General features: G+C 44.5%; 1 protein-coding gene across 4 annotated transcripts in view; it reads left to right on the top strand.

Annotated features, from left to right (window-relative positions):
• Nucleotides 1-13,850, top strand: part of CHD2 (chromodomain helicase DNA binding protein 2) — a 63,419-nt gene that overhangs the window by 32,101 nt on the left and 17,468 nt on the right. For all 4 annotated transcript variants that reach the window (XM_017805011.1, XM_017805009.1, XM_017805010.1 and 1 more), the window contains 15 exons: nucleotides 2,555-2,616; nucleotides 3,699-3,821; nucleotides 4,134-4,280; nucleotides 5,191-5,324; nucleotides 5,972-6,197; nucleotides 6,922-7,022; nucleotides 7,621-7,665; nucleotides 7,827-8,002; nucleotides 8,656-8,780; nucleotides 9,401-9,617; nucleotides 10,249-10,338; nucleotides 11,207-11,397; nucleotides 12,410-12,598; nucleotides 13,116-13,278; nucleotides 13,633-13,785. In XM_017805011.1, the coding sequence (XP_017660500.1) occupies nucleotides 2,555-2,616; nucleotides 3,699-3,821; nucleotides 4,134-4,280; nucleotides 5,191-5,324; nucleotides 5,972-6,197; nucleotides 6,922-7,022; nucleotides 7,621-7,665; nucleotides 7,827-8,002; nucleotides 8,656-8,780; nucleotides 9,401-9,617; nucleotides 10,249-10,338; nucleotides 11,207-11,397; nucleotides 12,410-12,598; nucleotides 13,116-13,278; nucleotides 13,633-13,785 (2,142 nt within the window). The remainder of the gene's footprint in view (nucleotides 1-2,554; nucleotides 2,617-3,698; nucleotides 3,822-4,133; nucleotides 4,281-5,190; nucleotides 5,325-5,971; nucleotides 6,198-6,921; nucleotides 7,023-7,620; nucleotides 7,666-7,826; nucleotides 8,003-8,655; nucleotides 8,781-9,400; nucleotides 9,618-10,248; nucleotides 10,339-11,206; nucleotides 11,398-12,409; nucleotides 12,599-13,115; nucleotides 13,279-13,632; nucleotides 13,786-13,850) is intronic.

Here is a 13,850-nt window from a genome sequence, read left to right as displayed (position 1 = left end):
ATCTGAAAGAACAGAACTTTAAAACTGCTGCTGTGTTGCTCTACTTGGTGCTACTGCATATGCAGCATCATTATGTTTGTACAGTGTTGCTCCATGGCAAAACGCAGCCTAATTAATGTAGTAAAATCATATGCACTTTATGTGTTGGGACAGAGAATTAATTAGATGTGAAGAGTCAGTGACGCATAGAGAGGGAAGGCTGATCCCTTCAGCTGGAGGTGGGGAAAACAAATTGTTTTGTTTTCCACTTCCTAGTCCAGTTGGAAGTAGTGGTGCAGGAATAAGTTGGGCACATCTGTAGTGTTTGGTTGGGAAGGGGAGAACAAGGGAAGACAAGTCATCTTTCCCTTTGGCTGTGGCGGCAGCACCCAGAGGGGCAGCTGGAGCCCAGCGCTGGCGCTCAGGCTCTGAGGGCGAGCAGTGTGCCCTGGCATCTCCTGCTGGGCTGACAAAAATCCCACTGAGGACTGGGGATGGACTTCGCTGGCTTAGCTTGTATCATTCAGGGAGGTGACGTTATTAAAATTCAAGTTGCATGTGATTTCCCAACCAGTCCGCTTCCTGATGGTGGTGTGTGGCAGCTGGAGTGCAGGTGGGACCTCAGGTGCACACTCCGGACCTGGCATTCCCCCAGCTCTCTGGTTTGCATCTGCACTTCCTTAATCAAAGAGTTTGCTTCCAGGAGACAGGGTTGGTGGTAAGGGAGCAGGGAGGAGAGGCTGAGGAGCTACAGGCACAGTGTTTCCTGGCACTCTCTACTGGGACAGGGAGGATGTGATGTGGGAGCACAAGTCAGGCAGATGACTCAGGCTGGGGACTGGCTGTGTCAGAGGAGATATTGCTGGGCTTGACACACATCCAAAACAGACAACGGTGTTTTTGAAAAATGTAACTGAAGGCAGTTGAGCTGCAGTCACAAGTTAAATTTTTCAAGGAGGAAGAGAGGAGGAAAAGACGAGTCATTAAGAGATTGTCATCAGCTTTGTAGAGACAGTGACAGAGCAGGGGGAGAGTCCAGGCATTAGGAAGATGCACACTAGAAGCTTGAAAAACGGGATTTTGTCAAAGAAGTGGAGTTAGTTTCAAAGAACTGAAGGCTGTATTTGGTTTTCTCCAAATGTGATCTTCTCTGACACAGAGCAGGAGAGAAATCCACCTCTCTTTGCCTCTGGCTTGCCAAAGGACAGAAAAAAGTAAACGTGCGCTGAGGGACAGATTCTCAAAAATCCTGCCAAATTGGAATGGCAAAGCTTCAGAAAGCAGACAAGAGATTGAAAGAGAAAAATAGGAAACTGAGGACTTTTGCTTGCCAAAACTGAAATCTGTGGAATGCTTGGCTGGTGTTGTAAGGGTAGGTAGGGCTCTCCGTGGTGTTTGCCAGTCACTTGCTTCCTGGATGCTTCGTAAATGAGACAGGGATTTCACACAGGGCTGTGAAACAGGTGGATCAACTCGTGTTTATAGTGAGATATTGGGGCAAAAGGTGGTGTTGTGTCACGTGCAAATCTGACACCAAACCACAGTGAAATGCAGAGAAACTCTTGGTCTAAGGTGGCATCCAGTGTTTCAGTGTATTTTAATGGATGCACTGTGCAAGTGAGAGGGAAATTTCTGTTGGTAGAAGGAAAGCTGGAAAATGGAAATAAAGGGTGCAGAAAGGGAACAAAGGGGTGAGCCATGGCTCTCCAGAACCTCCACTTTTTCATGTTGCAGATCATACTGTTTCACAAAATCCTTGTGTGAACAGCTCTCAGCTGAAGCTGTGTGAGGGTGTCAGGGGATGCAAACTGAGGTACTCGTGGTGATGGACAGACAGTACCTAGAGCCGAAGATGAATACTGCAGCAAAAAGCAGTTTGAAGTGGAAGATTTCCAGTGTGCGGAGAGAGCAGCCTTGGAGGCTACTTCTGTCATCTTAATACTCATTTAGAAATCTCATATGGGTTTCTTCAGTTTTGTCCCTAGCTATTTGTGTTTTCTGGGGCAAGTGTGGTGATCAGTTTTCATGGTTGACTAGTTTTTACGAAAATGGGGTTGTGTACAACCAGCCTAAAGATTTTTTTTTTCAGCTATCTTGGTCTGTAGGAGTTAATGATGCCCATTTAAAATAGTACAGCAAGTAGTTAGAATAGCTGTAGATATATTTAGCCAGAGAGAGTCTCACTGGTGAGACTGCAGGATTAGGAGGAGGGAAAGCAGCAGGACGTGGCTCTGACCCATTCAGGTCCTCAGTGACTTTGGCTGTGGGAGAAAAAACCAACAGCAAAGCAAGGACACTCTTGTGATGAGAATGTTGTCTTTTTATGAGAATTTCCTTCCTTCTAGAAATCATAATCAATTTCTAGATCATAATTCATTTGGTGGACAGATTCACCCTGTGTGTTTGTAATCCATGGGCTGTTGCACACACTGCACAGCCCCGTTGCTCAAAAGCACCTCCAGCCCTGCAGGGAAAGGGCCTGGGCTCAGCCCACGTGCACATGTTTCAGTTGCATCCTTGAGGAGTCAGTCCAGAGTGAAGCCTACAACCTGATTTTCTTTCTTTTCAATTAAAGGCAAGTAGCGAATCTGAAAATGAGAGCCCAAAAAGAAGACGTCAGAAGCAGTTGAAAAGAAAGTAAGTTTTCTAGGGAAAGGGTTTTGAATGGTGGTGCTTTGGTTTATTTTTCAGAACAGCAGCGCACAGGATTGCTTGCTGGGAGTTGTCAACATGGCGAACTTGTAAAATAAATAATTTTAATATTTCCAGTAATAACACTTTGGATTACTAAAATTCAAGTATGAAAATGGATCTACAGACGGATGCAATTTCCCAACTTTTGTTTGTATTTTCCCACTATGCCTGTAATGGAATCTGAACAAGTCAGGTTCACTTTCTGTTGTCAGTCTTTCACTTCTCCATCAGCTTACTGATTCTCTCTCCTTCAGAGATACTTAAAATAATTTAATCCTTTCTCCTCCCACCTTTTAGATTATCTGAGAATAAAATACCAAATTATTATCCTCTCCTATCTTTTAAAACAAAATAAATTCCATAAAGAATGTTTTAGGTGTCTGAGCACCATATCTGAGTTCACTTACAGTCATATTTTACTGCCTTTTCCCATCTAATAAGTATCTTTTAGTTTTTCCAAACACTAAAGGGAAGCTCTGAGCTACCCTCAGAGAACATGCTTCCTTCCACTAGTGCTACAGCATGATTTGGCTTCACACTTGGAAACTTTAATCCCCTGAATTTAGATGGCAGGAGACTTCTTGCTCCATTTTCTGGGCTCAGAGGAGCTCATGGAACTGTGAATGTTGTGGCTCATACTCCATAAGCGATAGTGAGCACTTCAGATCTTTCCAGCCCATTTCAGAAATGCAGAAGTAGAGAAAACAAATCAATCAATTGAAGCCCTTGCCCACCCAGGTGACAGCAGTACAGCTCTGCCACTAGCACATTGTATGTGGTAAGAGCTGCTCTCACTCAAGAGATCAAGGCAATTCTACCACTTTGTGAATCAAAACACAGGTGCCTAAGACCTCTTAAAAGCAGAGAATTGCACCATCACACCCCCCCTGCATTGCACTGAACAGCCGAGGGTGCAGCCTGGAACTTTCTCTTGTAGTTATGGCCTTGATGGCTTGGATGTCTGTTCAGCCAAGTATTTGTGTAGAAATATCAGTGCCCTTCATGACCTACATTTCTGACTGTAGAATTAAATGGAAAAGAGAGGTCTCTGCTGGAGAGGAGGATGAAGATGGAGGGGAGCAAGGCACCAGTGGAGAGAGTGAGCCTGAACCGAAGAAAATTAAAGCAAGAAGACCTGTCCAAAGGAGGTAAGGACTGTTTGGTTCAGTCTCTTTTCCTGCCTGTGCTGGGTGGAGAGAAAATGTCTATTTGTCACTAAAGAGTGTGGCTTTTTTCCTGTAATATTACCCTGGTTTTCGACCTAGTAAACCTAGGGCTATTTACTTCCTCATCACCCCATCTAGTGCTCCAGTGAGTGACACAGTGGTTTCCATGATAGTTAGAGCAGACTAAAGCCCTTAGGAGTCTAATATTTGAGATTCATGCATTCTAAAAGACTTACTAAAGCAGATGTTTACATAAACCATGCTGTATTATGGCTTTATTAATTCTTATTTTAGAACAGTGGCCAAAACTGGTGTTAAAAAGCCCCACAAAGTCCAGCGTGGGAAGAGAAAGAAACCAGACTCATCTGAAGATGACGATGATGACGAAGATGATGAGACCCCCAAGAGACAAACTCGACGAAGAGCAGCCAAAAATGTCAGGTATGAAGAAGTGTGGGGTTGCTCAGTGATGAGAGCTGGGTGGGGAGGAGGGAGCACTGGGGGACTCTTGACTGCCTGAGTGATCCTGCAGAGACCCTGCTCTGCCCTGCACATTCCTGTGGCTGAGGTGTGGTTATTTTGACAGGTTCATGCTGTGAACATCTGCCTTTGCCTTGTTTTGCCATCTGTAAAGGAGGGAGTATTTACCAATTCCTCTTAGAGAAATGTGAGGGGGTTTGTGTAATGTTTCTAAAGAAGCTTCAGATGAGATTAATAATTGCAAATAATAGTTGAAAATGAGCAAAAGGGAGCAGCTGTCCTGGATTGGAGCAATTATCTGAGAGTGGCTGATGGGTTATGCCTTAGGACAGAGTGTTCAGGCACGGTGGAGGTAAAGCTTTGTCCATTCCCCAATATGCCTTCTTACCTTTCAGCACTCTTAGTAAGGGAGTTGCAAAGAACCACTCAAATAATATTTTGTTGTGGTTAAACATTCATCAAAGATAAGAAGTGTAGTTCCTAGAGCAGTATAGGCACCCATGCAAGCTTTTGATGCTCTGAAACCTCTGTTTTTAAAAAATAATCTTTCCCTGGATAGTGGAGACTTTCTCTGTTGATAGCCTTTCTTCTGCTGCAGCAACTGTTCCACCTCCTTATGGAGCATCTGATGTTAGCCATGGTCAGAAAAACTTACCTGGACAAGATATAGGATTAGTCTGATAAAGTGTAGCTATCTGGGTGTCTTGGGGAAAAATACTGAGTAGATGACTTAAGACACGTGTGTGCTGAACATTCACTGAACCCTGGGATAAATGGTGGAGAAGGTGCTCCACAGTCTGTGCTGTTCTGTGTGTTTGTGGACTGGGAGGAGTCGGGGGTTTTAAATCAGTTTGGTTTTGTTCTTATTCAGTTACAAAGAAGATGATGATTTTGAGACAGATTCTGATGACCTGATAGAGATGACTGGGGAAGGAGCTGATGAACAGCAAGACAACAGTGAAACTATTGAGAAAGTCTTGGACATCAGGCTTGGAAAAAAAGGAGGTGCGTAGTTCTGGAAAAAGCCTTTATTTCTGATTGTGCACTCATAGTTTCTCTTGAGCTGGTGCAATGCTTTTGGGACTTCAGAGGGGGACCAAGGATTATTTCAGTGCTTTTGACCCTTTCCTCTGTGCCTCTTATTTATGTCTTGTAGCAACTTTGGTAACATGTAGTATTGAAAAACCTAGAATCTCTAGTTTATGTGTTCAGCAGCTTTCATTTAGCCTGCACACATTTTAAAGATGCAGTCATTGTTCTGCAATTCCTGCTTTTCTCTTCTTTGAAATATAAAATAGATCTTCCAGTGGAGTCAGTTTTCATAGCCCCATTGACAAAGCCATAATGAAAATAAAGCCGATGTTTTGTTCTCAAAGCCCTTACAGAAGTGTTTTTGTAAAACTGAATGGTTGTGAACTTTTCAAGAGACCTTTGATTATACTTAAAGAAAAGGTACTTACGAGAGAGAGAGTTTAAAAGATTCTGTTATATGGAAAACTTTTGTGTTCCTGCCTTATAGGATTGCAGAATCTGTAGGATAGTCTTTGTACTTCCACAAAAGATGTATTAGAAGAGTAGCTTTCTGCTCTAATGCAGTTGAAGTCCAGTGGTTGATAAGGAAGGTACTGACTGCAGCCTGATTTCTCTTGCAGCCATTGGTGCTTCCACCACCGTTTATGCGACCGAAGCCAACGGCAACCCCAGCGCGGACTTCGATCCTGAAAAGGATGAGGGGGAAGTTCAGTACCTGATCAAATGGAAAGGCTGGTCATACATCCACAGCACCTGGGAGAGCGAAGAGTCCTTGCAGCAGCAGAAAGTGAAGGGCCTGAAAAAGCTAGAAAACTTCAAGAAAAAAGAGGAGGAGATCAAGCAATGGTAGGCTTCACTCAACCAGTGATTTGGCCTCGGGCAAGTCATCTTTAGCCAGAGGTTTGCAGAGTCGAGACTGAAAACATTTGATTTCTTCTTGCAAAGTGTGTTTCATGTGCACAAAACTCTGGTCTCTCTTAACCCTCTTGAGGAACATCCCCCCTCGTAGAGATGATACCTGTGGTGTTGATGTCTGTGAAATGGAGAGGAAGAGGCATGAAACCTACACTGTTGCCACTTCCCAGGCTTAAGAATTGGGGTAGCTGACAACAAGTAAATGTTGCACAAATTCGCCTGGCCCAAGAGGTGCTGTGAGGCCTTGCAGCCTTATTAACTCTTGTTAATTGTGGGCTTGTCTGTGTGCAAGTTTTTGCATCAGTTTATGTCCAGCTGCCCCAGGAACTATAAGGGGAGCTAAGGTGTATTTCCAAAGTGCTAAAGCTGGAGTAGCAGCTTCCACCTCTCTCTGATTCAGGTTTTGAGACTGACTTGTGCATCAGAATAAGGCATCATTTAACAGGTAGACAGTCTGAACATCTGTGACATTTGCTTCCAGTAAAGATTTATAATTATGGGAAATTTAAGAAACATGTCATATAAGCAGTAGTCTGCTCCGGTGGCTTGTCTGAATGACAACCATATAGGAAAGTAGATCTTCTATATATGACATCCACAAGCATTATGACAGAAGCATTATAGCGTTTTTTTGTTTGGATTTTTTTGCATCTAGGCTGGGCAAAGTATCACCTGAAGATGTGGAATATTTCAACTGCCAACAAGAGCTGGCTTCAGAGCTGAACAAACAGTATCAAATAGTGGAGAGAGTAATTGGTAAGTGAAGCCAATGCTTTTGTAAAGGCATGAAGTAAGATTGGGGTCTTTAATCTCCATGAAAGCAAAATGACTGTACAGTTCTTTCATCTTCCCTGTCCCTCAGTGTCTCTGAATTTAAAAAAATGGTGTATTTCATTGTGTGAAATTTAGGAATTTGGACAGTAGGAATCCAGGTTTACAGATCTGTATTTACAAGCAATAGAAATCAGTCACTCTCCCTATCTGGAGTGTTGCTGCTGCTGAAGTTCTTTGACATCAGCCCTCTGGATGCAAGGTGTTTGTATCCTAAGCAGCAGTACAGGCCTGGCTTTTGTGACGACCACTTTCTGTTGTTGAGGATGTGGTTAGGCTGCAAGGCAGCTCAGGGTTAGATTGTCATGATTAATTAATAAAACCAGCACTGGTAATATCACAGTCATGTCAGTTAGAGGTGCCAACGCTCAGTTGCTTTGGGAACTGACTTGGAGAGCTATTTAATCTGTTTTCAATAGAATTCCTATAAAAAGTTGTGGTGTATGGCAGTGACAGCCTTCCCTGCTCCCTCTGCTGGCTGATAGCACACCAATCCTGTTGTCCCTTCTCTCTCCAAACACAGCTGTGAAGACCAGCAAGTCTGCCACGGGACATTCGGATTTCCCAGGTAAAGGAGCATTTTTTAGTCCCTCTGCACTTTTCCTACTTTGTCAAGACCTGTCTCGTGGCTGTAGGGGTGGCTCAGCCTGTGCCCGTGAACTGCGCTTGTGGTTCAGCTGCTCAACCGCAGGTACTGAGGTTTGGGCTTTGTTTTTGCATATTTTACAGCAAACAGTCGCAAAACATCCTCAAATGACCCCGAATACCTGTGTAAGTGGATGGGGCTGCCCTATGCTGAGTGCAGCTGGGAAGATGAGGCTCTGATAAGCAAGAAATTTCAGCACTGCATCGACAGCTTCAATAGTCGGAACAACTCCAAAACAATTCCCACCCGGGACTGCAAGGTTTGCTGGCTTCTTTCCTCTCCTTTACTGGGTTGATGCAAGCAGTGGGAACATGAAGTTTTGTCAGGATAAATGTCAGAGAACATTTTCCCATCCTCCCACCTGTGTTGGAAGCGTTGTTTGCTGTTCTTGTATTGTACTTTAGGCAGAGATGTGAACCCCTTTAAGTTTCATTTACTCTGTGCACAGTGAGAACATTATGTCCCCCCTGGGGAGTGGGAGCCTTAATTAAGCCTTGCAAAGTGCTTCCTCCTCAGAAGGAGCTGCAGGAGTTTTAATATCAGTTGGATGAAAAAACAGCACACCTGGTAAAAGAGGAAATCTGCAAGATGCTGGTACAGTGGAGGAGAGGGACAGAAATAATGGGAGAAAAATCAAAAGAGGGCAAAGAAGAAAGTGGAGTTTGTTCCGTCTGTGTGCTTTATGCGCAGCTTACTGTGCTCTTGGGGGGACTCAGAACCCTGATCCTCAGAACCAGACAACAGCAGGCAAATCACAAGAAATGCAGACACAAGCACTAGCTGGGACTTGAATCAATGAAAAGAAATGCAGTCTTTGTTGAATTCCAAGATATCATTGCTAAATTTTCAGCCTTTCAACCACTGACTATTTTGTCCTTCTCTTCAGTGGACTTATGGCAGCATCTTTTTCAGGTGTTGAAGCAGAGGCCGAGGTTTGTCGCCTTGAAGAAGCAGCCCTCGTACATCGGCGGTGAGAACCTGGAGCTGCGGGATTACCAGCTGGAGGGCCTCAACTGGCTCGCTCACTCCTGGTGCAAGTATGTACAGATGCTGTGACATTCATTTTGTGTCTCCTAGTTTTCGCCCCAGTAGGATTTGGCCCTCCTGTTTTCTTGTGAGGTCCTTACCCACCCTCCTTCTGCAGCTTGAAGGATTTCAAATGTTATCATGCCCAGCTGCATTGCAGACACTGCAAGCAGAAACCATCTAAAGCATGAACTCTAGAAACCTTGTGTGAAAACAAAAAGCATTTTCCCTGTCTGGCCCTGTTCATGTGCTGAATTTGGCTGTTGTGTGAGCCTGGTACATATCAGTCCTAGTTTTCCATTGACTTAATGGAAAAAAAGGTTTCTGTCTTAGCACATTTATATACTCACTGAAATCTTTGAGAAATGTCCTTCTAAAATTAGGCCACTGATTCTCCTCTCCCTTTGCCTTTGTCCTCCAGTTTGGAGTCATCATAGTTCATTTTTGCATGTTATTGTGCAATGTACAGTCTGGATGTCCCTGAGATCCACTTGGAAGTGTTCAGATAACTATTTTTGCACTACCCATCTCTACTCTTGCTGTGGATTGCTGTTCCTGTGGAGCACACTAAATTGCTAGTGGCAGAAACTTGCACTCAGACAGCATTTTTGTTTGTTCTCCTCTTTCCCAGGAACAACAGCGTGATCCTGGCTGACGAAATGGGACTGGGCAAGACGATTCAGACAATATCATTCCTGTCATACCTGTTCCATCAGCACCAGCTCTATGGCCCTTTCCTGGTGGTCGTGCCCTTGTCCACTCTCACCTCGTGGCAGAGGGAGTTTGAAGTGTGGGCGCCCGAGATAAACGTGGTGGTTTACATTGGAGACCTCATGAGCAGGAACATGGTGTGTAATCAGAGAGCAAAGGGTGAGGGGTTGGATTGAAGCACTGGGTGCAAAGCAGCAGCTTCTGTGTGACGTGTGTGACACACGTTCTGCTGGAGAGGCTGCTGGATATTATTGGCAGCACTGCAGGCAGCTGGAGCTGGTGTAACAGCTTGTGGCTGTAATCCTCTGCTGCAGGGAATTTTATACCCCAGTTTCCCTCTTGGATTGAGCACAGGAGTACTGTTTTTTCTCAGAGTCTAGAAACTACTACTGGGCTGAAAAATGCTGCAGTGAGGAGTCCAGCAGTGTAAAAGTGCTTGTCTCCTGTGTCTGGAATTATTCAGACAACAGAGCACACAAGTGTTGGGAGTCTAGTGGTGTCCACAGTGAGGTGACACTCATTTAGCTGATGAGGTTAAAGTTACAAGAGCAAGTTGACCTTATTTTGTTACCTGTGCAAGGGCAGTTGAACCATGTGTGCAGTAAAACAAGCTGCTCCTTGGGCACCCTGAGCTCATCAAATGGCACCTTGAACAGCAGGGTTTTGGACTTGGTTGGAGTCTCTGTGTACAGCTACATTAAAGTAATGATTGTTAACTCTTTCCTTTTGATAACCTTGGTTGAAGCTAACATCTGTCTCCCCTCACAGATACGTGAATATGAGTGGATTCATTCTCAGTCTAAAAGATTGAAATTTAATGCACTTATCACAACATATGAGATCCTCCTCAAGGATAAGGTGAGCAATGGTCCAAGAATGTTTTTACTTAAACTTTCATTTCAAAGGGGGAAGCCAGTCCCTAGCTAGTGGGTTTCACCTCTTCCCTCTATGGTGATGGACAACATACAGCTACTATTTCCTTTCACTTGCCAGTAATACACAGGGAATGTGGGACACATGTTATAGTCTCTTCACTCTTGCTCTGCACAGTTGTTTTATTCTTTTCACCTGTGAGGCATCTGGCAGGACAGTAGCTGGATTTTTACCTGATTTAATTTAGGCTTGTTAAGAGAACAAAACATTACACTGACCCTTTGGCCACAGTGTCAGCAATATCTGTATTTTTGCACCTGGGAGAAATCTGTCTGCTTAGGAAATACTCATCAGCCCTGTCAGTACATCACTGAGTCCTAGCAGGAATCAAAAAAAACTTTTAAAAAAAAAAAATCACAACTCAGATTACCTCAACTTTTTAGTCTTGTTCATCTGCTCTCCTCCTGCTGCTGCAGTGGGACTAGTGCTACCCAAGGTCCCAAGGGCATGGAGAAAGAGGGAAATAAAGAGCTGGGGGAGGACTCTGCTTTCTGGGTAAAGCAAAGGAGGATTAAGATAGGTGTACTTACTGCAGGACTGTCCAGGTATGGCAGGAGTGTTACACGGCATGGCTAACGTTCACCTTTTCATTTCTGGGGAGGAAAAACTCATGTAGGCATCTTGGTCTCCACATTTTGTTAGCAAGAAACTCTTGTGAGACGAAGTCTGGCTGGGGCAGGATGTCCTGGGCTGCACACACTGGCCGTGGAGAGAAAGGCCTGGGCAAGGTGGTGGGGCTTGTCTGACCCAGCGTCTCCTTGGCGCCTGTGTTTTTTTTCTTCTCTTCCTCCAGACTGTTTTGGGAAGTATTAACTGGGCCTTTCTAGGCGTGGATGAAGCCCATCGGTTGAAAAATGACGACTCTTTGCTGTACAAAACATTGATTGATTTCAAGTCCAACCACAGGCTGCTGATCACCGGCACCCCGCTTCAAAATTCACTCAAGGAGCTCTGGTCCCTGCTGCATTTCATCATGCCAGAGAAGTGAGTCCTTCCAAGAAATACCTCCGTGTCCATTCTTGTCTGTAAAATAGGCTCAAGAGAGTGCAGAATGGCAGAAATCCCTGAATTAAATCCCTGAATTAAACTTGGTGGAGTGACGGCAACGAAAGGGGAAACAGACATTGGTGGGGAAAATCAGAGGTTAAATGACTAACACAGGGAGTATTTCTGGCAGCAAACTGAATGGGGAAACCTGATACGTGCCTTTTAAATCTGTCTGCTGTCTTTGAGACATCTCTAAAAAGCTAAATTTGTTTCAAGCAATCAGCCATTTCTGAGGTTTCCAGTACACTGTGGTTCAGGCACCCTCGCCAACCATTTCATGGCAGGCCCTGAGAGTGTCACTCCAGGACAGTGCTCACTGTCTGGCTGATTGTGTGTCCACAGTATAACAAATACTTTGATTTCTTTAAAATAAAATGATCTATGGGCATTGCTAAGGCTAAGGCAAGCATGCCCCAAAGCTCACTAAAGTCATGTTTGACTGAAAAAAGAGCTGTTCCCCAAATTCTTTTTGTTGGATCGCAGAAAGAGAGAAGGACGGGTTTGGGGTCTCCCAAGTGGAGGAGGAGCGTATCTCCACATTTCAAAGGAGCTGTTAGAGGAAGCAGCAATCCAAAAAAGCCTTCAGAGCAGGGTAAAACAGTCCAGTTGTCAAAGCCCTGCCTGGGGGAAGGCACTGTGGAAAGTGTGGAAACTGCTGCCAGTTAAATGTCAGCAGAGTAAAATACTGGAAAACTTGGAAGTTTGGGTCCTCGGAGTCAGCATGGAGCTCAAATATAATATGTTAGGAAGGTGCCTAAGCCCAAAGAGCTTCTAGCTTTGCCACCAATCTGCTTAGTGAGCAAGAGCAGAGTGAACCTGTTATCTTCCACTGTTTCCATTGAACTGATGATCTCCTGTCCTGTGCAGCAGGAGCATATCTGATAGATGCTGTGTGGTGCTGTAAGACAAGACATTCTGACCTCTCCCTGCTCCTCATTTCTGTTGCTAGGTTTGAGTTCTGGGAGGATTTTGAAGAGGATCACGGGAAAGGTAGAGAGAATGGCTACCAAAGCCTTCACAAAGTCCTGGAGCCTTTTCTCCTACGAAGAGTGAAGAAGGATGTGGAGAAATCTTTGCCAGCCAAAGTGGAGCAGATCCTCCGGGTGGAAATGTCTGCTCTGCAGAAACAGTATTACAAGTGAGTCATTTAATAAGTTACTGGGAGTGCCAGTAGTAATGGGCCTTGGGAATGTGTTTCAGTATACTGTGGATACTGTGGCCTTCAGAGTGCAATATGTCAGCCATCACCTGTAGTACCATGAGCTTCCCAGTAGGAAGCTGAGGTAGGGTAGTTGGTATCTTTCCTTCTAAAAAATCATCTCCAGACCACTGGAGATGCTCTTGTAGAATAATACAGTTCAGCTGGCGAGCTTTGCAGGACAGAGGTTACATCTTTTCTGGGGGAGTAAAGATCTGCACAAAATTGTGATGCTGTTCAATATTAAACTGCGATAATATCAATAGGAAATTAAGGTCATGGTTTCTAGTGAGCAACGTCCTGTAAAAAAAGTAAGGAGAGATAGAGGGAGGAGAGCTAGATAGAGATAGTTCTGATGCCTGAACGAGATTTCCCGGAAGGTTTTGTTCCTCAAAGACTCCAGCAGGTGCACTCTGGGCTGTGAAATGATCTGGACTTTCATTTTTCCTGCCTGCAGGTGGATTTTGACAAGAAACTACAAAGCTCTTTCAAAGGGAACAAGGGGAAGCACATCTGGTTTCCTGAACATTGTGATGGAACTGAAAAAGTGCTGCAACCATTGCTACCTTATCAAACCTCCTGAGGAAAACGAGAGAGAGAATGGCCTTGAGACCCTGCAGGTGAGTGGTGCCTTTGGTCACCACCTTTTTTCCTTAACTTCCCTCTTCCTTCTGTCCTCCTAGCAAGATAACAGCTGTGGCCTCTCTTTTAGAATTAGTCTGCACAACTAAGCCACTTGAACTCTCAGTGGAGAGTTCAATGGAGGCAACATTTTGTGGACATCTAGAGCAGGAGTTGCAGGCAGTGTAACATGTCTTGAATGATTCATTTTGTGTGTGGCCTCTGCTGTGTAAATCCAGATGATTTGATTAAAGATGTACAAGAGATGCATGACCCCAAAAGAAGCAGTTCTGTACATGTCTGTATAATGTAAGATTGGAAAACATCAGCTGGAATGATGGTTATTTCTTCAGTCTCTGATCAGGAGCAGTGGAAAGCTAATTCTCTTGGACAAGCTGCTGACCAGGCTGCGGGAGAGAGGCAACAGAGTGCTGATCTTCTCCCAGATGGTGAGGATGCTGGACATCCTGGCAGAGTACCTGACTATCAAACACTACCCTTTTCAGGTGAGAAACATCAGCATGCAGAACAGTGGGGTTCTCTTGAAAATGTGTGAAAATGCAGAGGGAGC

The sequence above is a fragment of the Lepidothrix coronata genome, unplaced genomic scaffold (genome assembly GCF_001604755.1).
Source record: "Lepidothrix coronata isolate B3197 unplaced genomic scaffold, Lepidothrix_coronata-1.0 Scaffold11, whole genome shotgun sequence".
Lineage (NCBI taxonomy): Eukaryota > Metazoa > Chordata > Aves > Passeriformes > Pipridae > Lepidothrix > Lepidothrix coronata.
This window is presented reverse-complemented; position numbering and strand designations above follow the sequence as displayed.